The following is a 27563-nucleotide window of genomic DNA, read 5'->3' as shown; positions in this document are numbered from 1 at the left end:
CCGGGAGTGCGCAGGCGCAGCCCCGTCCCTGCGCCCCCTGGTGGAGCAGCTAGAGGAGGAAGCGCGCGCCTGGCGCCCCCTGGGGGTAGGTACTGAGCCAGCATGCGGCCGTGCGGGTGTGTGCGTGAGAGTCTGTGACTAAGGGGGGAGGGGAGGAGGGGGCATGCTTAGGTGACCCCTCCCCACACCCTAGGGGTAGCTCGTGGTGCTTTCCTGTGGTCAGATAAGTCACCCCGCGTGCTGCCCCAGCAACAGTAACAGCCGCTAGTAGTAACGGTAACAAGCACTTAGCGCATCGGAACGCTTACAAACGTGAACTCCTTTGATAACCGCAACCGAGGGAGGGAGATGCTATGATGACCCCCACTTTACAGTTGGGGAAACTGAGGCAAACAGGCGCAGCAGGTTTCCTGGGTCACCCAGAGGCCAGACTTGAACCCGGGTCTTCCTGCTGTCCCTCAGATGGCAGGGGTCGGGAGGGAGTCTCCAAAAGGTCACCACCCTGGCTCTGATGGGCCCAGCTGGAAAAGCTTTGGGGTCTGGGCGTGGGTCCTAAGCCTCACCCCTCCCTCCTGTGGTCAGATTGTTGGGCCACGGAATGGAGTGACGTCATGGGCCACGCCACGGGGGAGGGTTTGCCACGTGTGAGGGGGAAGGAATCTCTGGGGGCCATACTGAGGCTGGACCTGTGATTTCTCCAAGGTGGGTCATTTCCGATAAGGAAGCCCGTCTCCAGTGCAGCCCTGTAACTTAGGGACACGGCTTGATGCCGGGTCTGCCGGAACCTAAGCGTGAATATCTGCTCTTCCATTGGGCTTCTTGTATGTGTGCCCCATTGGGTGTGGCCCTGACTCCCACATCTGTCCAGACTCTCTCGCCCCACTTGCACCCACTCCAGCATGTGTGGTTATTCCACAGAGAAGTGGTGATCACAAGGCTCCAACTCACTCTCACCTTCCTAGAGCTAACCTTGTTATGGGAAGAGAAGTACTGGGTCTTGGGTCCCCACTGGTATACTTCTCATTTTTAAATAATCAGCCAAAACGACACCAGGGCGTGTATGAGGTAGATGGTGAAGGAGTCAGTGAGCCGGTGCCAGTTCCTCATTTGTAAAAGGAGCCGGAGAAGGAAATGGCAAACTACTCCAGTAAATTGCCAGGAAAACTCCAAATGGGGTCACAAAGGGTTGGAAGCAATGAAACGATGGAGGAAAACAAAATAATAAAATACTCTTTGTGCCATGTAGGACTTGGTCTCCGTCAGGGCCCATTGGAGTCTAGGTGTCACAGGTCTCAGTGTGACATTAATGTCCCTGGTCAGGCTTTCCGTCTTTCCCTCACTGTTAGTAGCAGGGTAATTCTCAGAGGAGTGTAAGTGACCACTGCCCCATAGATGTGCAGGACCAGAACCTAAAGGGTCTCCATGTTCCAGCTGCATCCTTCTTCCATAAGTTCTAGACTGAGTCTAGGCTAATGCTACTAGATTAGTCGATACCTAGAATTTGTAGCATTGGTGGGTAACAGAAGGTCAAGTGGAAGGACTATTGGATAGCCAGCTGGGCAGCTTCCAGGGCCTCCACTCAAGTCCTGGGGTAGAAAGGCATCATGCTGATCCCCAAATATGGGACCTGCTGCCACCAGCAGCCAAAGAGGACAGTCAAGGTCTGAGCCTCATTCTTGGTTGTTGGGGGCTGCAGGGCCAGTTCCTTTTTGGCCACTTCAGAGATGTCCCTCTGGACCTCTGCCCATTATGGCCCTGGGAACTTAACCGCTTAGGATGGTCCTTGTATCTTATCTGTGTTAACTGCCTACCCATCTTCTTCCATTTATCCTCAGGGCAGTGCCCACTTTTGCCTCCGTTTTTCCCAGTGTGATAATATCATCAATACAATATCTGTAATGTCAGAGTCAAGGTGGAGCTTGGCCATTGTCCATCCTATATCTGCATAGAAATTGCTTCTATGGGGATGGACCACTATCTGTCTGGAGCAGCTGTGAAATCTCTCCAGTGGAATATGTTGATGGCCAAGTAAAGCCATTCTAATACGGTTCCTTGGTGTTCCTACTATGTCTGCTAGGTGGCCATGGTGTTGGTCAGAAGGGGAGTCAGTGGAGAAGCCTCCCAGGGCGATCCACCTTCCACAGTGGACCATTTGGATAATCCAGGCTTCTGAAGAGTGTCCAGTATTCTGCTGACACCTGCCTTCAGTGCCAACGAGCGCTGTCACTATTCATCTGCACCTCTGTCTTCAGGCTGTTGTTTTGCATCCAGGTGGAGATGGCTTCTGGGCAGATTCAGGCCGTTTCCACCCAGTGCGTCCCCACTACTCCCACCCTCTTGTGGGCGAGAGCTTCTGTCACTTTAAGGCCCAGCCGAGATTTAGAGTCCTCTGTTCCCTTGGGGTTAATGTCTTGTTCCTGAGCAACCCCACCCTCAAGAGCCCGGGAAGGGTTGGGTTTCAGGGCAGGCTTTCTGCCCCAAGCTGAATGCCAGCTGGGTGCCCGGGTGACCGCATGGCTTCAGTCTCCTAGCTAGCTGGCCACCGCCCTCTATGGGGAAAATGCCCATCCCGGTGGCACTACCCTTCCCAGAGCCAAAGCTCCTCACTTCCCAACACTTCTCCAAGTTTGCTGTGGCGAGTTTGGATGAAAAGCAACAGTGGGTATAGCTGGATTGCTTCTCACAAGGCAAGGAGGAGGGGGAGGAGAGCCGCTAAGGGAGGCGGTCCTGGCCTGTGCCTGCAGCTGGCGCCAGTCATGGGCCGTATCCATGCTCCAGGCTCACACTGATGTGGAGCTTTAGATGGAGAGCAGGTACCATGCCGGTGTGAGAGTGCCCTGTTATCTGTAAGACCAGGGAAGTGACGGTGTTCTCTAAGGTGCCTGAGGGGCAGGGAAGCAGGGAGCCTCGGGGTGCCAGTCCAGCAGAGGCTGAAGAGAGCAAATGCCCAGTCTCTGAATTTATTAGTCTTGGCATCCTGAGGGCTAAAGCCATGCAGTGCAGGCTAGTTTTCAGTGGTCTGTAGTTCACTAGCTGAAGGCAAATCTAGGATAATCCCAGCATAACTGCCTGTGCAGGAGCCTGGCTTACACTCTACCACCAAGGTATACACTTTCTGCCACCACAGGGGAAATGAACACAAACTTACAGAAAGCCAAGAGTGAGGCACGTGAGTGGGAAACCATGTGCCTGAGGCAGCTGACAACTTTGGACAAAAGGCCTTCGTGACCTTGTTATGTAATGTGCTTTGGGCAGAACCAGTTTTCTCCTGGGTCTCTCCGGGCTCCTGGATACAAATCTATGTCTCTGCTACTCTTGGGCTGCTAAGGCAGAGGCCACTTAGCAGGCAGAGGCCTGAAAGCCTGGAGTCTATGTAGCTTCCCAGATCTGCTCTCTGTTCCATGGGACTTCCCTTCGGAACCATTGAAATCAAGTCAGGTTAGGAGCACAAGCATTTGCTAAGTGCCTTCAGTGTGCAAGGCACCGTACTCAGCACTGGAGGTACAAAGAAAGGCAATAAACAACATTCCTTGATCTCAAGGAGCTCACAGTCTAATGAGGAAGAATACATACAAACAGCCACATACAAACGAGATCTGTACGGGACAATTTGACAAACATGGGGAAGGCTCCTTATATAAGGTAGGATTTTATCTTGGGCTTGAAGGAAGCCAGGAGACAGAGATGAGGAGGTGGAACATTCCAAGTACAAGAGACAGCCAATGAAAATGCATAGAATTGGGAGGTGGAAGGATAGCAAGAAGGCCAGTGTCACTGTATTGCAGAGTATGTTAGGGGAATGGGGTGGGAGAAAGTGGTTATAAGGTGTAAGAAGACTAGAATGGTAGTGGGGAAGGCAGGGGAGCCAGAGTTTATTGAAGAAGGGGGGGGTGACATGGTCAGACCTGTGTTTTAGGAATATCAGTTTGACAGCTGAGTAGAGAATGAACTGGAGATAGGAGAGAGACCTGAAGTAGAGAGAGCACCCAGAAGGCTGTTACAACAGTCTAGGAATGAGGTGATAGGGACCAGCACCAAAGTGGCGGCCGTGTCAGAGCAGAGAAGGGGAGGTATGCAAGGGATGTTATGAAGGTAAAATCTACAGCACGCCGTAACAGATGGGATAGAGGAGATAAGAGAAAGTAAGGAGTCAAGGGTGACAACTAGTTTCATGAACTTAAGTGGCTAGGAAGATAATAGCATCCTTCATAGTAATCAGAAAGTTAGGAAGAGAGGAGAGCTTGGCAGGAAAAGAGAATGAGCTTAGTTTTGGACTTGTTGAGTTTAAGATATTTAGGACACCCAGTTCAAGATGCCCAATATGCAGTTATAGATGTGAGTCTGGGGGCTAGGAGGGAAGTTAGAGCTCTATAAATAGAATTGAGAATCGTTAGCTTAGAGATGATCATTGGATCCATGGAAAGGCAGTAAAGGGTAATGCAGGCAAGCTTCTCAGGGATTTCTCCTCTTGAGCTGTAAATGGCACTAGAGAGCAAGGCAGCCTTTCCCTAGTAGGCTTTTCAATCTGCAGAGGATCCTACTTTCCCCAGTTAGCTCTCAGCATTAAAGCTTTCCTCCAATCAGAACAGTTCCTCACATCAGCTATAGAGCCTGCCTTTCTCTAGCCTGCTGGTCTCCACTGGGTCATGTTTCTCTTGGCATCTCATCTCTGTTGGTTTCTGCACCCTTTCCCCTGGTGCCTTGGTTACCAGAAGCATCTTATCTCATTGTCTTCTCCCTTCTAATGCCCTGACTACCCATGCTTCTGCTACCTCTACTCAGGACCTTCTGACTTAGATTGAGAAATCTAAAATTCTCATTTCTGTTATATGTAGCACAAATAGCCTATAGGAAATTATTCTGTGGTTCCCCAAACAGTTCTTTGATTTAGAGGGTCCCAGCTATAAACCTCAAGACTTTTAAATAGTCATATGGAAATTAGCCACTGAGAGACAATGCACTGAAACCAAAGGTTAAGTACTCTTCCTTGTGAGAAGCACGCTATTTTTGTCTTAGGTCTTCCCAGAACTCTGTTTCTCTTGGAGCTGTTTTTCTGTGTTTCTCATGAAATTTTCCTTTGTCTCTTTCAGTAAATAAAAGGGAACATACATTTTTGTTGTTGTTCACTCATTTTCAGTCATGTCTAATTCTTCATGACTCCATTTGAGGTCTTGGCAAAGATGCTAGAGTAATTTGCCATTTCCTTCTCCAGCTTATACTACAGGTGAGGAAACTGAGGCAAACAGGATTAAGTGACTTGCCCAGAGTCACACAGCTTAAATAAGTGACGGAGGTCAGACTTGAACTCAAGAAGACAAGTCTCCCTGACTCTAGGCCCAGCACTCTATCCACTGCACCACCTAGCTGCCCAACTAGGAATCTAGACTTTGCCTAATTAAGGAGTGGGTGCATCTGCCTTGACTCAGTGTTAGAGGCTGATGCTCATTCTCAGATAAGTGGCTGGAAATACCAAGAGCAGCCCCTTCCCCTGGAGAGTAACAGTAATAATGCCTGACATTTGTCAAGTGTGGAGCATTTATTGCACACCTATTCCCTCACTGCAGTCACAGCAGCTGCTACCTGGGAGCCCAAACAGCCCCAGAGCTGCCTCACTGGCTTGCTTCTGACAGTACCTACTGTTCCTGAACATCCTTGGTGCGGGCTCCCACATTCAGTGTTTTCCTGATCCAGTCACAAATATGAGAGCACTCCCCTGGACATCTAGGAAGCCCATAAACACTTCAGCAAGAGAAGAGACACACACATACACACTCACTAGATCATCCTCAGAAATGACCAGACTCCTCGTGGAATCCCAGCAGGATGGGAAGGGCGTGGGGGAAGAGAATGTGACAGGTTTCATCAGTATAGGAAATCCCCAGTGTGAAAACGCCCTTTGCTGATAAAAACCAACTGTTCCTCTCTCCCTCACAGACTTACAGAGCTCCTGGGGTACAGAAAGCAAAGTCTTCTGCAGGTCACTCAGCTAGTAGGGGTCAGCGGGAGAGCTTGACCCTGGTCTTCCTGGCTGCGGGCCAGCCCTCAGTCCACTGCCTCACAGCCTTCCTTTCCAGTGATGGTAACAATACCCATAACATCGGACATTTATGTGGCCCTCACAGACCTGCAGAGCACTCCACAGACACGAGGTAATAACGCCTGGCCTGATAAGAGAACAGGGGAGTTCAACTGATTTACCAGGGGATCAGGACGGGGAAAGGAGAGTGTAGCTAGTGAAGGTGAGATGGCCTAGGAGAGAACTGAAGCATCAAGGGACTAGGGGTCACAGTGTGAATGAAGAGCAGGGTTTGGTATGGGAAGGCAGGAGGAGAAGAGGAAATCCACTAGATTATGATCAGATAAGGGAATTTTCAGAATTCTTGAATATGGAGGTGATTGGTTGTTGTCCTTCGTCCTTGAAGAAGACCAAAATGCCATCACTATGTTGGAGTCAAGGTGCAGTGTGTCCCACTGTGGCTGATGAGACGATATAAATATGGGTGATGGTGAGATCAAGGGTCCGACCATCTTTATATGTGGCTGAGGGGGGGTAGGGAAGTAGCTTGGGAGAATTAAGGTTGAGGAAGTGAGAGATTGGGTTGTTTGAAGAAGAGTCAGTATGTTTGCTGAAGTCCTCTAGTATGAGGGCAGGAGTGAGGAGGAGGGAAAAATTGTGAACCAGATACTGAACTTACCGAGAAAGGACCGAGTTGTCCTGGAAGTCTGTGGACAATGTCTGTGCGCATGTTGATTATCTACTAAATGTAGACTTCATGAACCTCAAAGGAGAACAGGTGACTGAATGATGGTGATAGGGAGACAGCCTGGAGGCAGCAATGGAAAACAAGGCGTATTCCAATTCCCGGCTTTGACCAGAAGACTGAGTGAAGATGCCGCCAGGGCTGGAGAGGGTGCCCATCAGAAAGGAGCCAGGTCTCAGTGAGAGCCAGCAGATGGAAGGAATAGGAAGGGAAAAGATGTAAGATGAAGGCAAGTGCGTTGCCTTCCAGAGGGCACAGGAGAATGGGGAGTTTTGGGGTGGGACATTGTCGAGGAGGGGAAAAGTTGAGTAGAATGGGAACAAGAGACCAAGCCCAGCCCAAGGCAGGGCAGTATGGGCCACTAAAAGAAGGTATACTCTGAATTTCCTAATAAGGAATGAGGGGCCGAGAGATATGAAACTTAAGTCTAACTGTTCCACAGCATAAAAGCAGATGGGGCAGGTGGGATCACCCAGTCTCTGGGTCACTTAAACCTTAGCATACATGCATCCTTGGGGCTGAGACCAAACCATTGAAACCAGGTTCTGCTCCTACAGAAAGAGCATAGGACAAAAGGAGGAGACTGAGGACAAAGCCTCGGGAGATGCACATGGTTAGAGAGGTTGATGCAGATGAAGAATGAGCAAGAGGCTGAGAAGGAATGGTCAGACATATAGGAGAGCCAGGAGAAAAGAATGCCACAAAATCCTAGAGGAGAAAGTATTCCGGAGAAGGCGATTTACTGCGTCCAGTGCTACAGAGTTTGAGAAGGACGAGGATGGAGAAGAGGTCATAGATTTGGCAATTAAGACGCCGTTGATAACATGAAAGACCGCAGGGACCAGCCACCAAGTGGATATTCCTAAAGCACAGCCCTGACCGTGTCATTGTCTTGCTACTTTAGTGAACTTTAGTTTTACTTTGAGAACTTTAGTGGCTCTAAATCTACTCTAAATTAAAATACAAAAACCTCGTTAGGCACTTTGCCCTTCACAGTTGCCTCAACCTATCCATTCCTGTTGGTTTCCCATTATCCCCACCACCAGCCACTTGCTCTTTTCTGTCCAGGACAGCCCGTGCTCTGCTTCAGGTCTTCTGCCAGGCTGCCCACATGCCTGGAATGCTGCCTTCCTCACGGCTGCTTCTTGCAGGCTGGAGCACCTTTCGCACGCCCCTTCCTTCTCAAAGCCTTTCCCAAGATTCCTGTTGCTGATGCTCTGCCTCAAGTTAATTTGCATGTAGTTTGCATTGGCTTATCTGTATGTATACTCCATCACCCCAGTGGAATGTTGGCTGCTTGAGGGCAGGTACTTGTCTTGTCTTTGTGCATCTGGCACCTGATGGGTACTTAATCCACACTTGTCATGTTGAACTTTATTTCCTCTCAGAGAGGAAGGAGGGAGGAGAGGGAAAATGAAAATACAAAGCAGTAGTAAAATGAGCTCAGGGAATTTGAAGGGGTTCACGTTGATTGTCTGAGCTTAACTGAATAAAGTAGAACAAAGGTCTATAACCAGGAGAAAGTGAAGGAGGGGGAGTAGAGAGAACCTTATTGTAGGGTCAGCAGGATTTGTAGCCCGGAGAAAGTGGAGGAAAAGGTCGCCCAAGCACAGGTGTCAAACACTTTCTGGTGTGACCCAGACCAGATTAACCGGAGTAAGTAAAAATACAGTGGAACATAGATAAAATTAACATGTGTTTTTCTTTTTTTTTTTTTTTTGGTGAGGCAATTGGGGTTAAGTGACTTGCCCAGAGTCACACAGCTAGCGAGTGTGATGTGTCTGAAGCCGGATTTGAACTCAGGTCCTCCTGAATTGAGGGCTGGTGCTCTATCCACTGTGCCACCTAGCTGCCCCAACATGTGGTTTTCTAAGTCAAGATGTGGCCCATAAGGGGCAGCTAGGTGGCACAGTGGATAGGGCACCGGCCCTCGATTCAGGAGGACCTGAGTTCAAATCCGGCCTCAGACACGTAACAATTACTAGCTGTGTGACCCTGGGCAAGTCACTTAACCCCAGTGCCTAGACAAAAAAGAAATGTGGCCCATAGTGATCCTTATGTACGGTTTAGTGATCCTTACTTCTATTTGAGTTTGATACCATGGATCTAGAGGGTAGAGTTGACAAAACATAATGGCCCAGGGCTGAGGTGAGGCCTTCTAGGATGCTGGGGGGGATTTTGTTTAGCACCTGCAAGGCAGGGTTGGTCTCTGCCATGACTTCTTTCTTCTTATCCAGTTCAGACTCCTCAACACTCTGCCATTCCCCAAGCCTGGAGTATGGAGGGTGAGGAGGGAATGACTTCTGGGTTCCTGATATCCAAGTTTCAGGTGAGTTCAGGTTTATCCTCTCTCCTGAAATACTATGTCATTTATAAGTATATAAAACCATCTCTTTCTCCTATCTTTGATGGTCTCTGTACTCTGTACCAGGTTCCTTCTAGGGCCTCATGCTTCCATGATTTTCTCTGACTACTTTAATGGTTGATATAGAGGTTATATAGCATTTCAGTTGGAATGTTAGCAAGTTTCACCATTAAGGTATGTGATTTGATAAGGATTTTTTTTAGAATTGGTGTGCTGGTGGAAGTTGGATTCCTGAATGTGGGCTGGAAAGTTACACTGTATGACCTCAAAGGTGTCTTCCTACTCTTAAGAGATTTTTTTCTCTTCCAAATTAAATATATGAGAGAAAGCGGAACCAATACTGGACAAGACGGCAAGAATTCATAATCATCTGGAGATAGATTTCTGCAAATGCCAGAAGACAAAAGGAAAAATCTAAAATGAAGAAAAATTTGTTAATTAGGGAACTGGAATTCCAAACATCACAGCAGAAAGGGCACAAAGAGTTGTCATGTGTCAGAGCAGGCAACAAATGTCTGCTAAGCATTTGCTATATGCCAGACAGTGTGCCAAGTGCTGGGGATACAAATGTAAGCAAAAAGAAAAACATTCCCTGATTTCAAGAGGAGAATAGGAGATTCTAAAAGGGGAAGACAAAGCATAGCAGGGAGTGGAAGGGGGCACGGTACCCCACAGGGATATGGTGGCAAAGTTTGTAGACTCAGAAGCACGACTGGGAGAGAAACGAAGCACAGCTGGCTTGGGCCTTTCTCCGAAGTGGAGGCCTTGCAAACAACTCACCTGTGACAGACATGGGCCAGCGTGGTGAGGGGACTGTTAGAAGGGACAGAGGCCCCAAGTGATAAGAGACATTCTAAGTGACATGGCAATGGCATCATGGTGGCAAAGTCCATAGAGTCAATTGGTTGGGTTGAGAAGTCAGCCCGAAATCAGAAACCCCTCAGGTGGGCAGGGAGCGGAGGGCTGAGCTAGTTAACTTTTTGGCAGTCGTGATTTCACTTTGTGTTGTGGTCACTGGTCAGTGATCACATCAGTTCTGCCTGCATTGGATGTTACTTCATTCAGGCTCTTCTCCACCACTTTGTAGTGTCAGGTGTGGACTCAGCTCCTCAGCTGGGTGAGACACGAGTAGAATCTATTTGATGTTTCAGGAATCAGTAACATTCAAGGATGTGGCTGTGGAATTCACCTGGGAGGAGTGGAGACAGCTGGAGCCTGCTCAGAGAGACCTGTACCGGCATGTAATGATGGAGAACTATGAGAACTTTGTCTTCCTTGGTAAGTCCAGTTATCCCTTGTGACCACCACCAATAATAATAATAACAATAATATGCCCACTGGTGGGTCATGATTCAGTTGAATTCTTTGGACTTTCATTGAGTGTCTACTGTGTGCCCTGCCCCGTACTAAGCACTGGGGATACAAAGAAGAAAAGGACAGACCCTGCCCTCAAGGAGCTTATAATCCAGTGAGGGAAAACAGCACCCAAAAGGAAGCTGGAGTTTGAGGGAGGGGCCCTCATGGGTACCGTGTTCCATGGAGTTGTAAGCCAGCTGAGCTGCAGATGGAAAGTGAGGAGCGAGCTGGAGAGTCCAGACCACAGCCCTCTGTAAAGGAAGGCTTGGGGAGGTCTGATCAGGAAGGTTTGGGGATGGGGGAGAAGGGGAGGGGTTCTGAAATGCTTAGTTGAGTTTGAGCTCGTCATAAGGGAACGTTCCAGACTGTATGGCAGGTGGAAAGGCTCCAAAACCCTTGATAGCCAGTAGAAAGAATGTTTGTCTTTCCTATTCTCAGGTGAAATGTCTTTCACAGTAAGAATGGACGTCCGTAGCTTTCTTGTGCTAGCTCTGAAGATGGAGCCTTTGGACTCCTTGTTTCTTCACAAGAAAGGTTCTTGGTAACGTCCCCAGGGCATTTGGCTGCTTCCGCAGGAAGCCCTCCCTGTCCCTCCTTCCCCACAAACATTTCCCCAGGCCCTTTGCTTGGAGTGCTCCTCTGCATAGATTTCACTGTCCCCAGACCCAAAGCTCCATGAGATTACGCAAGGACTGTCTTAGCTAAATTGGGTACCTCCCCTGAGACCTCCAAGAATTAAAACTTGTAGATGATACAGCTCTAGGTGGAAGGTGGAGTCAGGATCCCAGAAGATCCTTGACAATGGGTCAACGTTTGGCTGAATCCGGGAGAATGAAATCCAGTGGGATCTGTGTAAAGTCCTGCACTTAGTTACAGTCACCTTCAGAAGGGCAAGACATGGAAGGCTTGGGGTGGCCGCAGTTTGTCCAGAAAAGCTTCAAGTTTTTCACGGTCGCACACAGTGAGATGGGGCAGCCAACGCTGGGCTGCATGGAGAGGGGCAGGGCCACCAGCAATAAGGAGGGGCTGGTCGCTGTCTACTCTGCCCTCATCAGGTCTCGTCTGGAGGGTTATGCTCATTTCTGGGACATTGATAAAGGTCCAGAGGCGAGCGGACGGGGTGGGGGAGGGCCTTGAGTCCAGGTCATACTGTGATCAATTGAAGGAAATGGGAACTCTAGTCTGGAGCAAAGAAGACTTGGGAGGGTCCTGATAGTCCTGATAGATAGGTGTTGGAGGGCTGCCAGGTAGCCCTTTGAGTCATGTTTGACCCAGAGGGCAGAACCAAGGGCGCTGGGGACAAGGAGAAAACGTTTGATGTCAAGAAGTTTGTTGCCAGGCAAGCTGGCCCAGGGTTCCTCCTGAGGCTCAGGCTCCACCTCCTCGAAGGGCTTCAGGCAGAGGCCAGATGTCATGAAGGGGATTCCTTCCCGGGAAGGGTTTACCTACATAGCCCCAGAGCTCCTCTCCAATGCTGTGAAAACCCAGATAAGCCCCGAAGAGATACCGGAAGGCATGCAAAGGGCTCCTCCACCTCAGGATGGTCAGGTGAACTGAATTTTTTTCTGAGTCTAAATTTGATCTGAGACCAGTTCTTCCTTGGAATTCAGTACAGAGCATGCTTCAGAGGCCCTTCATACAGCTACCCTTTCTTAGCTACCGTGCTTTCCATGAAGAAAACTGAGCTCTCTGAGGCGTCTTCCAGCCCCTTTACTTCCTCATTTCCATTCCTATGATTAGGGCTGCCCGTTTCCAAACTGGACGTGATCTCCCTATTGGAGAGAGGAGAGGCACCATGGATGCCCGAGGGAGGAGTGCCAAGCAGATGCTGTCCAGGTGAGTGGGTGATGAGATGCCACGTAGGTATCTTTGCAAGGACGAGATCAGCTGCTCAGTGCTGGACTGAGAGATCCCGATGACCCCTCAGCCACCTGGGGCTAAAGTCCAGCACGAGCTCCCTTTCTCACAAGGATAGCTTTCTCTCCATATTTACCTGTCTCAGAACGAAACATTTCCTCCCTTTTGTTGGTTTTTAAATTCATCTAAAATTCCCTGCCATCAGCAAAAGCGTTCATGTCTACGAATGTCTTTAAGCTTTTAAATGTCTTCTGTGTTCACATCACTTCCATTTCCAAATGGTCAGTACCACTGCCTCCACCCCCACCTGCCCAGAGAATCATCCCATGTAACAAAGAACTGACAGGAAAGAGAGTGAAAAAATGGGTCAGCAAAACCAGCGGAGCCGTCACCGAAGCGGCCGTGGGATTCGCCACATTCCCCCTCCCTGATCCCCCAGCTCTGCGGAAAGGGGAGGAGGCGTCATTTCCAGTCCCTGCTTTAGGACTCAGCTGGTCACCATAACAGCATCCGGTTTCTCCGTTTGGCTCATTGCGTCGTGATTCCGTACTTCCCTTTGCACCAGTTTGTCAGTCTTCTTTTCCAGTGCCTGGGAGGTCCAGTCACGGCCTCATGGAGGTGAGAAAGCCCTGAGCTCTAGGAGGCAGAGGGGAGGCTGGAGAAGGGCTGAGGGCCGGCCAGCCTCCTACAGGGTCATGGAGACCGACAGGAGATGGCTCATGAAGGACCGCAAGCAGGCCGGTTGGGCTGGTCTGTGTGGAGCAGTGTGTGACCAAGCAGGCAAGGAGGCTAATGCTACAAGGGAGAATAAGATCAGACTTAGCTCGACGTCACAAAGACCCTCTGCCTTGTGGGCCGGGGCACCCTCTGTCCAAGGACGTTGGCTCCAGGCTCACACGGAGCAGGTTCAGTCCCGGAGGAGCCGAGCCGCAGACAGAGAAGTCGAGCTGTCCTCATCCTCTCTGGCTTCTTAACCCCGCCCCGCCCCAAAGCGGGTGGGACAAAGCACTGGGGTTCATGTCCAGAGTCTCTCCAAGATGGATCATAAGGAAGATATTCAATATACAGAACAGATGAAGTAGCCACCAAAGCTGGAAATGGCCTTCACAGAGTTTCCCTTTGGTCACCTCTGCTCAGGCAACGAAACACAATGCAGAAGAGGAAGCACAAATTCGAGGTCAAGTTTAGGTGCGTCTGAGCTAGCGCCCAGAGCCTTGCTGGCTGCAGGAAGGAGGCAGAGGGAAGGTTCCCCTTGACCCTCAAGGTCAATCCAAGGGAGAGTGGCCAGAGTCCTGAGCCCTGTGTTCAGAAGAAAGGAGTCTCTTGTGATCTGGCATCACTTTCATTTCCAAATGTTTGCCTCCCTGAGCTGGGGGAGGTATTCCCTGTAGCCAAAAATATAAAAGGCAGAAATAGAAAGTGAAGTTCCATTTAAATATCTACAACTTGCACGAAGTTCCCGAAAGTAGATTTGCCATGCCAGTGATCCCCATTGAAAAATGCAGATGTTCAAATATATGAACCAGCTTTAATAATAACAGCAATCACAGTTAGTATTTATATAGTGCCCACTTTGTGGCAGACACCGTGCTCAGCACTTTACAAATATCATCCCGTTTCATCCTCACAACAACCCTAGAAGGGAGGTTGAGACTATTATTCCCATTTTGCAGTGAAGAAAACTGAGGCAAACAGGGAGAGTGACTTGCCCACAGTCACACAGCAGGGAAATGTCTGTGGTCAAATTTGAAGTCAGGTCTTCCTGACTCCAGCAGCTAGGTAGTGGATAGTGGCCCTGGAGTCAGGAGGACCTGAGTTCAACTACAGCTATGTGACCATGGGCAAGTCATTAACCCTGTGTGCGTCAGTTTCCTCACCTGTCAGATGAGATGGAGAAGCAAATGACTAACCACTCCAGTGTTTTTGCCAAGAAAACCCCGAATGGGATCCTGGAGACTTGGACACAACTAATTGACTGAACAACAAAATGACCTCCTGACTCCAAGCCCAGTCCTCCATGCAGTGTGCCACTGAGCAAAATAAAAGTAACAGGCAGCAAGCGGCTCTATTTATGGCAGTAAACTCCCATCTTTTACCAGGCATCACCCTCCCCAGAAGGTGTCTGGTGACCAGCATCTTATCGTCCGCCTTGCATCCTGGTTTTCATCATCATTCCTGATCATCTCATCAGGGTAGATACAACTGGTGACTGTTTCTTTTGTCTTTAATGACCTCGTTGTCATTAAGGTGTACAACGTTCTTTTGGGGCCACCATCTTCTTTCTTTGCCTTGGCGTATGACCTTGCGCCTGTTTTTTTAAATTCTTCCTCATCATCATTTTGCTGAATATTTATTCCACATCCATGCTGCACATCATTGGCTTGCCCATTCCACAATTTACGGACACCCAGTTTTTTTCTTAGGTTTTCTTATAACCATTGATACTCACAGGAATGTTCTCTTAACCATAGTCTTTTCATTCCTCTCAAGATGCCATTTTATAAAAAATATTTATGGTAAAGATTTTTTGCTTATTCTTTTCTTTTTTCTCAAAAGATTCCTTTTTTTGCAGTAAATTTTATATATTCAAATTCTCTGTAATTTCTTCCTTTTGTTGAATCGATAAGAATATTTTGCCTCACCACAATTGAAACAGTCCATCAGGGGGGACATTTGAACATGTAATGAAATATAGTAATTTTTAAAACTACAGAATTTCTCCCCACTCCCAATAAAGTCAGACCTTATTCTGCCAAAAATACTCTCTGGGAAGAATAGGCATCCCTTGGAATCCCACTCACATGAATGAATCGACACAGACAGAACTCATGTGATCAGGATACACACGTGAATGGATAATAGAGACCTCCGGTGCTTCTGAGCTACAAAGGGCATTTAATGAGGTCCCTGAGCTTCCCTTTGCTGGGTCTGCTTCCACTGCTGGTGCACACAGGGTGTCAGGCTTCTTAAACTCCATGTTGGGCATCACTTCTCTCCATTCCTGGTCACTGCTCTTGATTCTTCCTCATCTTCAGGGATGCAGCTGCCTTGAAGAGAACCTAACATTCTACTGGGAGTCCCTGGGATTGCTGTATTCAGTGAACCTTTCCCTCGCAGAAGAGCAACATATTTATGTCAGCCAGCTCTGTTGCCTGCACCATCAGTTGTGAAGCTGTGGTCAGCAAGCCTCTCTCAGTCAGGGAAGAGCGTCTTTTCAACCAGATCAGTCAGGGGCTGTAAACCTCTTCCCCTGAGCCAAAGGTCTCCAAGAAGGTAGCATATACACAAGCTAAAGTCATATCTGCATGTTGAACTACTCTTATTTTCTTTGTCCTCAATCAGTCAATGAACATTTATTAAGCATCCACTCTGTGCTGGGCACTATGCTAAATGCTGGGGAATTCAAAAAGAGGCAAAAGACAGTCCCTGCCCTCAAGGAGCTTAAAATCCAATTACAATCTAATGTCTAACTTTATCCTTCCAGCTCTCATCCTTCTTATGATCGTCAGCTCCCTTTAGTTCTTAGTACTGACTGTACCAGGTAACCCCAGGGCTCACGCTCAAACAGAAAGGAGGGGGGTAAAATGGTGATGAAAAAGTGGCTTTTAGTCTCTCCCTCTAATCCTCTATCATTTGTGTTCGTTTCATATCCAATTTTTTTGAGAATTGTTGTTATAAAGTTTCCTGAAACATATTAGATTCCTTTTTTATTCACAATTTGGGAGAAGCTCGGTAATTCGTAAAAGTTTCTGCAATTGCTTACCCAAGTATATCCCTTCTATGTACTTAGGACTCCAATCCATTTTCTAGTTGAATAATCGCATTAGTTGATTGTTGGTTCCCTCCCCCCTTCTGGTTTTCCATTGTTATGATGATAATTTTGTTTTTCATTGAGAGTATTTCTTTCAGTGGCATCTGTTAGTGCCTTTAGAGCTTTGGCTCGTACATCATTTATTCCTAGTGGCAAGGTGCTCTGTGACCCTCTCCTCAGTTCTCTTGTCTTAATTCCACGTAAACAGTGCTTGTTCTTCCTAGGCCAAATTGAGCATCATTCACCTTTATGCAAGAGACAGAGGGTAAAATTTGCTACAGAAGTTTCCTTTCTCTTAGCAGAGAAAACTATGATTAGCAACTTAAAAAAAAATTTATTGATATCTTTTGTTTTACATCACTTAAGCTTCTTTCTGTATGTCCCCTAGCCCCCTCCCAAAAATCCATCACTGACAAGAGTTTTTTGGGGGGGGTTGGGGGAGGATGTTATGTGTGTAGTTTTTTTTTTTTAAAGGGTAGGGGGAGAACCAGCAAAACCAATGACTAGTGACTTTTAAATTTTTCTTTCAGGTTCCCATACTCAGGAGACCAGATGTGAAACTCAGGAATCGGGATGGATACAGGGAATTAACCTAGGTGTATCATCTAAGAAAAGACTGCAAGAGGACAGTTCTTGGCATTATGAAATGGGAGAAACTGGAGAACTTGATGTCATTTTAGAAATACCAAAAGAGAGAGGATCTAGACAAGTAGCAGGCACCCACAGAACAACTTTTAATATTGTGAGTCTACCTCAGTGTAATACATTCAGGAGAAGTTTTAGCCAGGCGTCTGGATTTGCTTCACCATGGAGTACTGCTGTGGGGAAAAGTCCCCATAAATATAAGACACTTGGTAAGAGCTTCAGGGGGATTTCAGACCTAATTAAATGTAATACAGTCTCTTTAGGGAAGAACCATTATAAGTATAACACTTGCAGGAAGCCCTTCAGTTACCACTCAGATCTAATTAAATTTCATAGACTACATGCTGGAGAAAAGCTACATGAGTACAGTGAAAGTGGAAAGACCTTTGGCAGAAGCTCAAACCTCACTGAACATCAGCGAATTCATACTGGAGAGAAACCATGTGAAAGTAGTAAATGTGGAAAAGCCTTCATCGACAAGAGACCCTTGATTCATCATGAAGCAATTCATCCTAGAGAGAAACCCTTTGCCTGTAATGATTGTGGGAAAGCCTTCAGCAAGAAGGGACACCTTATTAGTCATGAGAGAATTCATACTGGAGAGAAACCCTTTGAATGTAATGATTGTGGGAAAGCCTTCAGTAAGAAGGGACACCTTATTAGTCATGAAAGAACTCACACTGGAGAGAAGCCCTTTGAATGTATTGAATGTGGAAAAGGCTTCATACAGAGGGGAGACCTTAATAGACATCAGAGAACTCATACAGGAGTGAAACCCTTTGAATGTGTTGAATGTGGCAAAACCTTCAGGGAGAAGGGAGCCCTTATTAGACATCAAAGAACTCATACTGGAGTGAAACCCTTTGAATGCAATGAATGTGGGAAAGCCTTCAGTGCAAAGGGAACCCTTATTATACATCAGAGAACTCATACTGGAGTGAAACCCTTTGAATGTAATGAATGTGGGAAAGCCTTCACAGAAAAAGGAGCCCTTATTAGACATCAAAGAACACATACTGGAGTAAAACCCTTTGAATGCAATGAATGTGGCAAAACCTTCAGTAGGAAAGTATACTTTATTAATCATCAGATAAGTCATACTGGAGTAAAGTCACTTATTTATAATGAATATAGGAAAACTTCCAGTCCAAAGGTATACCATAATAACTATCAGATATCTCATCTTGGAGTGAAGTCTTTCGATTATAACGAGTGTGAGAAAGACCTGATTCTGAAGGGACGCCTTGAAAGTAATCAGAAAGCTCTCACTGGAGAGAAACTCTTTGAATATGGGAAAGCCTTTAGTGAGAAGGGATACCTTGAAAGTCATCAAAGAACTCACATTGGAGAGAAGTCTTTTGAATATGTTGAAAGTGAAAAAGCATTCAGTGAGAAAGGAAAACCTAGTAGAGATCAGGACATACATACTGGAGTCAAACCCTTTGAATGTAATGAATGTGGGAAAGCCTTTATCACCAGAGGAAGCCTTATTAGACATCAAATAACTCACACTGGAGTGAAACCCTTTGAATGTAATGAATGCAGGAAAGCCTTCAGTCAGAAAGTACACCTGATTAAACATCAGTTAACTCATACTGGAGTGAAACCCTTCAATTGTAATGAATGTGGGAAAGCCTTTAGTTTGAAGGGTCTCCTTGAAAGACATCAAAGAACTCATACTGGAGAGAAACCTTTTGAATGTAAAGAATGTGGGAAAGCCTTTAGTCTGAAGGGACACCTTGAAAGACATCAGAAAACTCATACTGGAGAGAAACCCTTTGAGTGTAGTGAATGTGGGAAAGCCTTCAGTGAGAGGAGAACCCTTATTAGACATCAGAGCATTCATACTGGAGTGAAACCCTTTGAATGTAGCGAATGTGGGAAAACCTTTAGAGCTAGGGGAACCCTTGTCAGACATCAGAGAATTCATACAGGTGTGAAACCCTTTCAGTGTAATGAATGTGGGAAAGCCTTCTCTCGGAAGGATGAACTCATTAACCATCAGAGAACTCATACTGGAGAGAAGCCCTTTGAGTGTAATGAGTGTGGAAAAGCCTTCAGTCAAAAAATATACCTTGTTAACCATCAAATAACTCATACTTGCATGTTGTATCCTCCCAATCCAACATGGTTAACTTCTCAGCATTAGTGGACACCCATACTTATGAGATAAATTATCCTGATGAAAAACTTTATATATTTAATATGGGAAACTCTTAGGAAACATCAGCGAATTAATGTGAAAGACAAAGATTCTCAATTGTATGATGATGGAAATTCATCTGGGTGTCATAAACCCATATCCTAGAATCTATGCTGAATAACTGGGTAGATTAAATCATGTGGGGGCATAGTCATCTTTTGTTTAATACTGGAGAGTCAAGTTGGTAACAAATGTCACCAGCCACCATATTGTTTGGAGTTTTCAGAGATTAAAAAAAAAAGACTGTCCTTTCTTGCCAGTCTTTGCTGTAACACACCAAAGATGCTGTTAGGTGGCACTAGAGCTTCTTAATTTGTGAATCAAGTGGGCCTGATTTGGGGTTTGTTTTTTTAATTAAACATTTTGGCAAAACCACTGAAATTTCTTATACTAGATCAGCTCTCTCAATTTTGTTTTGTTTTCCTTTTTATTCCAAAATTACTCATTAACAGAAATATTTGTTTGAAAAGCTTTAGCATATGTGAAACAGTAATCTTTATTTACACTTTGTTAAAGTAAATGTATATTTGCTTCCACAAGATGACAACAAATAAGTTTCTTTGCTTCCTTGTTGCCTTCTGAAATCCTTGTTTTCATGCATTTTTCTAGATGATTTTATTGTTTACACAAAATCAGAGTGTGTATTTTTTTTTCTCCCTCTGTGCTCTTCACTCTGCATCATTTCATATAAATCTCACTGGGGCAGCTTGGTGGCACAGTGGATAGAGCTCTGGCCTTGGAGTCAAGAGGACCTGAGTTCAAATTTGGCTTCAGACACTTGACACTTACTAGCTGTGTGACCCTGGGCAAGTCACTTAACCCTGATTGCCTCAAAAAAAAAAAATCTCACTTACCACTTGAAGATTCAAAGATGGAATGACACATAGTCCTTGGAATTAAAAGAATTTATAGATTACTAAGAGAGATAACTTATTCATAGATACCTTTAATAGAAGTTATAATGGCAAAAGAGAGGGCCAAACTGACTGCTAAATTATTCTGGATTCCAACCCATCTCTGCCTATCCAGTTCATATGTTGTTTCCATTTTGCATTACTACAACCTGCTCTCTGCATTTTCTCTCAGGCACGAACAGTCCTAGGGTCATGGAATTATCAAGGTTAGAGCCAAGAAGGAATGTAGAGATCATGTTGTCCAGCCACCTCATTTTATGGATGAAGAAAATCAGGTTCTAGGTGGTGGGAGTTGTCCAAGATTCCAAAGATAGTAAGTGTCAGAGATGGGATTTGGATTGAGAACTCTTACTGTACCAGTAACTTTGATTCTTCTGAGATTATGGAGTTCCAAAAGTCACTGTCCCTGTATCATGAATCAGAAAATTGTTAAGGAAGTAGGCTTTCATGACAATGAGTAGCTTGGTAGCATTGAAAGTCTTGCAGAAATTCTCAATCGTGATTCATCTCTGTCTCCAATTTATACCCATCTCTCACTCCATTTGAACTCACTGTCTATTCCAGTGTGTGTTTGCTCTGAATATATGAGCTGATTGGTTTTGAGAATCCCTAATGTGAAACTGCTCTTCACTAATTCAGAGAAGGAAGTCATTAATATAGTCTCAGAGCTGCTTGGAATGCTGGGAATTAAGGGCTTTGCCCCTGGTCACACAACTACTGCCCGTCACATGCAGCCTTTGAATTAAAGTGTTCTTGACTCCAAGGCCGATTTTCTACCCACTTTCACATATGTTTGTACGTTTATGCGTGTGTATTATATGTGTGCACACATATTCATAGAAATGTCCTAATTCAAGCATCCTTAACTTAGTTTTTTAAGTTTATAATATATAATTATTTCCTTTTAATACTATGTATTTTATGCATTTAAAAAACATTATCCTGAAAAGGGGCCCATAGGTTTCACCAGACCAGACCAAAATGGCTCCAAGAGATGAAGAGATTAAAAACTGCTGAATGTTAGAACTGAATGTATTAGAAATTCAGTTGAATACTATATTCTAGAAAAATCTGTGTTTTTCATCCACTTTGTTTTTTCCACTGTGGTTGATTACACCAGTCTCCCTTACATTACTGTAGATTCATTGAAGAATGTTTGTAAACATCTGTAAATGTAATTATCAGTGTCATTTACAAATAATATTTTAATATTCTCTTTTTTTAAAAAAATTGATATCTTTCATTATATCGGTTTCATTTCTGAATATATCCCTCCCCATCCCCTGCCCAGAGAGTTATTTCTTGTAATTAATTTAGAAAAAGGGGGAAAAATGCAATTCTGTAAAAACTTAATGAATAATCTGAGTTGAAGAGTATACAATATTCCATACTCATTTTCTACATGAGAGAAATTATTTCTATCTCATATTAACAGCCCGTTATTAAAATTGGGGAGACCTAAGGTTTTTTCCCAAGGACCTGCAGCCATGATTGTCTTTGGTCAGAGCCAAATGACCATTCCTTTTATTAGCAAAATACTAGCATTATTAATACAATGATTAATTACCCAGAAACTATGCCTCTTGACCTTTTTAAATGTCACAAATATGAAGAAGAAGGGAGGGTGGTGTATTTTTTCATCTTTTAAAAGACCCATCTCAGTCAATAAAATGGTTCCTTGTTCTGATTAGTTTTGTTCTTCTGGTTTGTATCGTTGCAGCTATTGCGTGTTATTTTCTGCTGATACTCCTTTAAGATCAATTGAGCCCCAATAAGGGCCAAAAACCTGAATTAATCTTTTCTAAGTGAACTAAAAATACCCCTTCCTGTGTCAGCGACTACAGGGCCAGATGAAGCTGACCAGCATCGTTCCTGTCTGTGATCACCAAGGACGGGATATCTGGGACCAGACGCTGTCTTGAATAGTGGGACTTTTCTTATCCTGGTATCCTACGGACCTATATTATGGAGGGAAAGCACAGATGTCCTGGATCTATAATTTCAATTGACACTGACATTCTCCTATTTTATTATATTTACAACCTATTCAACTAAGAAACTTCCTTTCCCATGCTATATTTTAAAAAAAACATATGGAGGCTATATTTTTTTTTAGTAACACAGACATCCTGAGTTAGGGTTTAAATGTCTTCCTAAAATTGTTTGATGCAGAGTAAAGCTCTGGCTCCATGTACATGTCACTGACTTAAGGGAATAAACAATATATATTTACTTATCACCTAGCTTGTTGTCGTTTTAACCAACTTTCAGGTCAACACTGCTTACCCTACTTTGACTGAGTCCATTTAAGTCTTCTCATGGTTTTCTGAATTACTTATAGTGCTTTCTTACAACACAGTAATAGTTCATTGCATTCATATAAGACACTTTGTTTAACCATTCCCCAAACAATGAAGTAGTTAGTCTGTTTCCAATTTGTTGCTATCGCAAAAAATTCTGCTAGGAACGTTTTGGTGTTTATGTAACCTTTCTGTCTCTAAACCTGCCTACCTGTGTGGAATCTCTGAGTCAAATAGTCTGGACATTTTAGTAACCATTTTAGCATAACAAATTCCTTTCCTAATTGAACTGTTCATCCGACAGTTTACTAGTGTGACTGCCCTTCTCAATTCATCAACATTTACCATTCAGTTAATTTACATACATTTCTTAAGTGTCTGCAATGTGCCAGGCACTGTGCTAAGCGTTAGAGATACAAATGTGAGTGCAAATGGCCCCTGCCCAAAAGGATCCTACATTCTAATGGGTAAGACAACATGTACAATTACATACAAGATACATGCAAAGTAAATGCAAGGGAACTTTAGGAGGGAATGCACTTGGGAGGGAGAGGGAGCAAGAAAGATTTCCTGCAGAAGGTGGTAGACTTCAAGCTAGGAATTCTAAGAACAGGAAGTGAAGAAAGAGCGTCCCAGCCCTGGGGGGCAACCAGTGAAATAGGCCAAGGCCATTGGGATGGTCACTCAAGCAACCAGAGGAAACCGAAGTTGCCAGATCGTAGTGTACTAGAAGGAGCTAGGTTGTGGAGGCTTTTCAGTGCCAGACAGGAGCAGAGTTCTGTGCAGGGGGGTGATGTAGGAAAAAAGACGGAATGCAAATCAACTACACAGGTTAATAAATCAATAAAGTCGAAAGAACAAGCATCATTTTAAAGACTGATATGAAAAGGTCTCGGTGTATGACTTCGGATCATTGAATATATTTTCCAATGTGTCAATTAGTTGTACGGGCTTTTTTCTTCGCTTAACATCTTTGTTATATGGTATGGCTCTCTGGGAGCATTCAACAGAGAAATATAGGGAGAAATTTATGTGGAAAACATCAATAAATTTTTATGAAATAACAAAAAAAAAATACAGTAACCCACCTCTGCAAAACGAGGTACGTTCGTAAATCTTTTCTATTGTCATTTTGATTTTTCACAGCATTCAGACATATTTGTTCCTTCCATTTATATTGTAGCCATTTTTTATATTGTTTCTCCTGATTCAACTTACTTCACTTTATGGTATATAAGTGTGATGGAATACTATCGTGCAAAAGAAATGATGAAATGAATGGTTTCTGAAAAACCTAGGGAGACTTTCATGAACTGTTGCAGAGTAAAAAAAAAAATTTATATGGTGACAGCAATATTGTAAAAACAACTTTGAAAAACTTAGGAATGGGGCAGCTGGGTGGCATGGTGGATAGAGCACTGGCTCTGAAGTCAGGAGGACCTGAGTTCAAATCCAGCCTCAGACATAATACTCACTAGCCGTGTGACTCTGGGCAAGTCACTTAACCCCAATTTCCTCACCAAAAAAAAAAAAAAAAGAAAAAGAAAAACTTAGGAACTCTGCTCAATGTAACAACCAACCACAATTCTAGAGGACAAATGTTGGAAGATGCTACCCACCTCCTTTTAAAGAGGTGTAAGACTCAGTGCAAAATGAGACCTAATTTTGGGCCCAGCCAATGCAAAAATCTGTTTTACTCAAAGAGAGTGCATGTTTCTATGCATGTTTTTAAAATACATTTTTTACATCGATCTTTTCTGTTTATTCCATCACCATAGTATCACATGTAATCCTTCCCCTCTCAGAGAGCCGTCCCATAGAACAAATCAAAATTTTTAGAGAGGAAAAAAAAATCAAAACAACGGATTGATACATTGAAAAAGCCTGAAAACATGTACAACATATAATACCTGTGGAACTCCTACCTCCATAAAGGGGCTGATTGGGGGAGTGTTTTCATATCTCTTCATTCCAGTCCCACTTGATCTTTATAATTTTGTTAATTTGCTTTTCATTTTTTTTTTGGTGCATCATTCATTGTTCTTTCCATTTACATTGTTGTAGTGACTATGTATGTTGTTTTGTTGGCTCTTCTTACTTTGCTCTGCATCAGTTTACGTAGATCTTTCGATGCTTCTCTGTATTCATCACCCACATAATTTCTTACAGTATAGCACTATTCCATTAAAGTCATGTACCACCATTTCTTTAGTTATTTCCCAAGTTATGGGAACCTACTTTGTTTCCAATTCTTAGCTATCACAAAAAGTGCTGCTATGAATATTCTGGAGTATATGGGACTTTTTTTCTTATCAGTGGTTTCCTTGGAATATAAACCCAGTATTGGAGTCTCTGGTTCAAAGAGTATAGACATTTTAGTCATTTTATTTGCATAATTCCAAAATGATTGTACCATTTCACAGCTGCACCAACAATGTATTTGTGTCCCTATCTTTCCAAAATCCCTCCAACATGACTGTTGCCATTTTTTGTCATTTTTGCCAATTTATAGAATGTGAGGTGAAACCTGAATTGATTAGCATTTCTATTATTAGTAATTTGGAGAATTTTTTAATGTGGTTGTGAAAATTTTCCAGTACTTCCTTTGAGAAATGTTTCTTCCTGTCCTTTGACCATTTATCTGTTGGGAAATGGTTACTAGTCTTTTGTATATTTATTATAGGGACACTAATACACTATTGGTGGAATTGTGAACTGGTCCAACCATTATGGAAAACAATTTGGAACTAGGCTCAAAGGGCTATAAAACTGTGCATACCCTTTGACTTTGTAGTGGCAAAGAATTGGAAAATGAAGAAATGCTCATCAATTGGGGAATAGCTGAACAAGTGGTGGTATATGATTGTGATGGAATACTATTGTGCTATAAGAAATAATGAGCAAGATGGTTTCAGAAAAACCTGGGAAGACTTCTATGAACTGATGCAAAGTGAAGTGAGCAGAACCAGGAGAATGTACACAGTAACAACAATGTTGTAATAACAGTCCCCTGTGAAAGACTAAGCTGCTCTTATCAATAAAATGATCCAAGACAATTCTGAAGGAGTCATGATGAAAAATACTGCACACCCCCTGAGGAATAAATGATGACCTGAGTGAAGATTGAAGTATTTTTTTCATTTTCTTGCTTTTTTTTGGCAACATGGCTAATATAGAAATGTGCGTTGCATTATTTCACATGGATAATTGATATCATATTGCTTGCCTTCTCAACCAGTGGGGGAAGGGTTAGAGGGACAGAGAGAATCTGGAAGTCAGTATTTTTAAAATTAATTTTAAAAGCAAAAAATAAATTTGTTAAAAAGAAAATTATTTAATTATGGACTTGATAATTATGGACAAAATTTAATATACCATGCACAAGTTAGGTAGTTTTTAAGAGTGAATGTTAAATAAAACTTAATAAGGGAGTAATAAAACTGACCTATTTATGTATCCCTTTCTAAATATTTTGGAGGGTTTCAGGCATTTTTAAAATGTTTTGGGGGCAGCTAGGTAGTACAGTGGATAGAGCACCAGACATGAAGTCAGGAGGACCTGAGTTCAAATCCAGCCTCAAACACTTGTCACTTACTAGCTGTGTGACCCGGGCAAGTCACTTAACCCCAATTGCCAAAAAAAAAAAAAAAAAAATTGTGTTACGACTTTGTATCTCTATCACTACCTACTAATTCGTCTGCCACCAACAAAACTTTTTCAAGCTGATTTCAAACCTCCTTTATACTTCATTTGTCTTGGACTTCTGAAGGTGATTTTTTTTTAATCTAAATACAAGACTTAACAGTTATCCCTATTAAACTTTGTCTCATGAGATGCAGCATGTTTTAGCTTGTGAAGATCTTTTCGGACCCTGACCATCATCCAATATGTCAGCTATCCCTCCTAGATGCAATTCGTCTGCAAACTGAATAAGCAGGGTATCAATGTCTTTATCGGTCATTGACAAAAATACAATAGCCCAGGGTGAAACAGATTCCAAGGACACTCTGCTCCACACCTTCCAATAATTCTGAATTGTTCATGTCTACACCTTGGGAGGACCATTCAACTAATTCTGGATCCAAAGAATCGTACTAATGTCTATCTACTTTGCTTCTATCTTGACTTTTTGCAAGTGGACAGCACTTTATGAAATGCTCTGCTCACATCTAGGTGAAGAACATACACAATATTCTCTTGATTTATCAATGTAGTGACCCTGGGGAAAGAAAGGAAATAAAGTCACTCTGGTAACTTTCTTGAAAAAGTTTATTTATTGCATTTTTACACATTTACATTATTACATTTTATTCAAGTTTTCTGTTATATCAGACTAAAAGCTTTCCCCCATTCATTACATGTAGAGGTGTTCTCTCCGATGATAATTATCTAATGTAAAGTAAGGCTTCCCCTTTTGGAAAAACAATGTTTACATTCACTACATTCAAAATATTTCTCTCTAATATGAACTCCCTCATTTTTTAAAAAAGTTTTCTTCATTAGTCGAAAACCTGGCCATATTCGTTGCATGTATAAGGGCTTCTTTTCAGAGTAAGTTTTCTGATGTTTAATGTGTTCCCTGCAACTGAATGCTTTCCCACATTTATTACATTCATAGAACTTCTCTCCAGTCTTAAGTTTCCTGATGATTGGTAGTGTTCCCTGTGACTAGAGGCTTTCCCACACTGATTGCATCAGAAGGGTGTCACTCCAAAATAAGTTATTTGATGTCTAGTAAGGTGTACCCTCTGGCTGAAGGCTTTCCCATATTCATTATATTCAAAAGGTCTCTCTCCAATATAAATCCTCTCATGATTGATTAGTGTCCCCCATCACCAAAAGCTGTCCCACATTCATTAAATTCAAAGGGTTCCAATCTAGTATGAGTCATCTGATGACTTTAGAGTTTTGCCCTGATACTGAAAGCTTTCCCACATTGATGACATTTCATGATGGCATGTTTGCATCAGGACATCTGGGTTCTGGACAAACGACAATGCTCTCGGCTTTCCCAGTCAGCAATGCAATGAAGCAGGGCTGTGTGCTTGCTCCCGTGCTTTTTAGCATGATGTCTTTCATCGATGTTGTCAGATGTTTTCAACAAGGTCAAAAATGGCATCAAGGTCGGCTACTACAATTATTTAACTTGAAAAGGCTATAAGCCAAGTGGAGGGAGAGCTGGCGTGTGACTTTTTGCTCACAAAGGATTATGCATTCAATGCAGCCTCTGAGGCTGAGATGTAAGAGAAATTATTATTTCTCTCTTTTATTAATAACTAATTATTGAATAAGGAACAAGGTTTTTCCCCTTTTCCACTTCTTCATCCAGAAATCCACCAGTGTGAAAAATC

At 43.8% G+C, this 27563-nt stretch overlaps 1 protein-coding gene across 5 annotated transcripts; it reads left to right on the top strand.

Annotated features, from left to right (window-relative positions):
* On the top strand, positions 1-21974 carry LOC114028026 (zinc finger protein 184-like). 5 transcript variants are annotated; one of them, XM_027842210.1, is made up of 9 exons: positions 1-85; positions 5935-6149; positions 8999-9090; positions 10278-10404; positions 10921-11023; positions 11822-12030; positions 12223-12318; positions 16681-17004; positions 21748-21974. In XM_027842210.1, exons 2-9 carry the CDS (start codon positions 6077-6079, stop codon positions 21792-21794), a joined length of 1071 nt encoding a protein of 356 aa, XP_027698011.1. In that variant the 5' UTR covers positions 1-85; positions 5935-6076; the 3' UTR covers positions 21795-21974. The 5 variants fall into 5 exon arrangements, with proteins under 5 accessions (XP_027698011.1, XP_027698012.1, XP_027698007.1 ...); XM_027842211.1 differs by having other exon boundaries at positions 21633-21974; XM_027842206.1 differs by lacking the exon at positions 21748-21974 and having other exon boundaries at positions 16681-19373.
* Positions 21975-27563: the final 5589 nt, after the last annotated feature.

Source organism: Vombatus ursinus, unplaced genomic scaffold (assembly GCF_900497805.2).
Source record: "Vombatus ursinus unplaced genomic scaffold, bare-nosed wombat genome assembly UNPS02014868.1, whole genome shotgun sequence".
Taxonomy (NCBI): Eukaryota; Metazoa; Chordata; class Mammalia; order Diprotodontia; family Vombatidae; genus Vombatus; species Vombatus ursinus.
This window is presented reverse-complemented; position numbering and strand designations above follow the sequence as displayed.

Bases quoted from the DNA above. Each gene is read 5' to 3' on its own strand.
- LOC114028026 (XM_027842206.1), top strand. From the start codon at position 6,077: ATGGTAACAATACCCATAACATCGGACATTTATGTGGCCCTCACAGAC. The intron at 6,150-8,998 runs GTAATAACGCCT...CTTCTTATCCAG, and splicing joins GAGCACTCCACAGACACGAG to TTCAGACTCCTCAACACTCT. The intron at 11,024-11,821 runs GTAACGTCCCCA...GTTTGTTGCCAG, and splicing joins CTTCACAAGAAAGGTTCTTG to GCAAGCTGGCCCAGGGTTCC.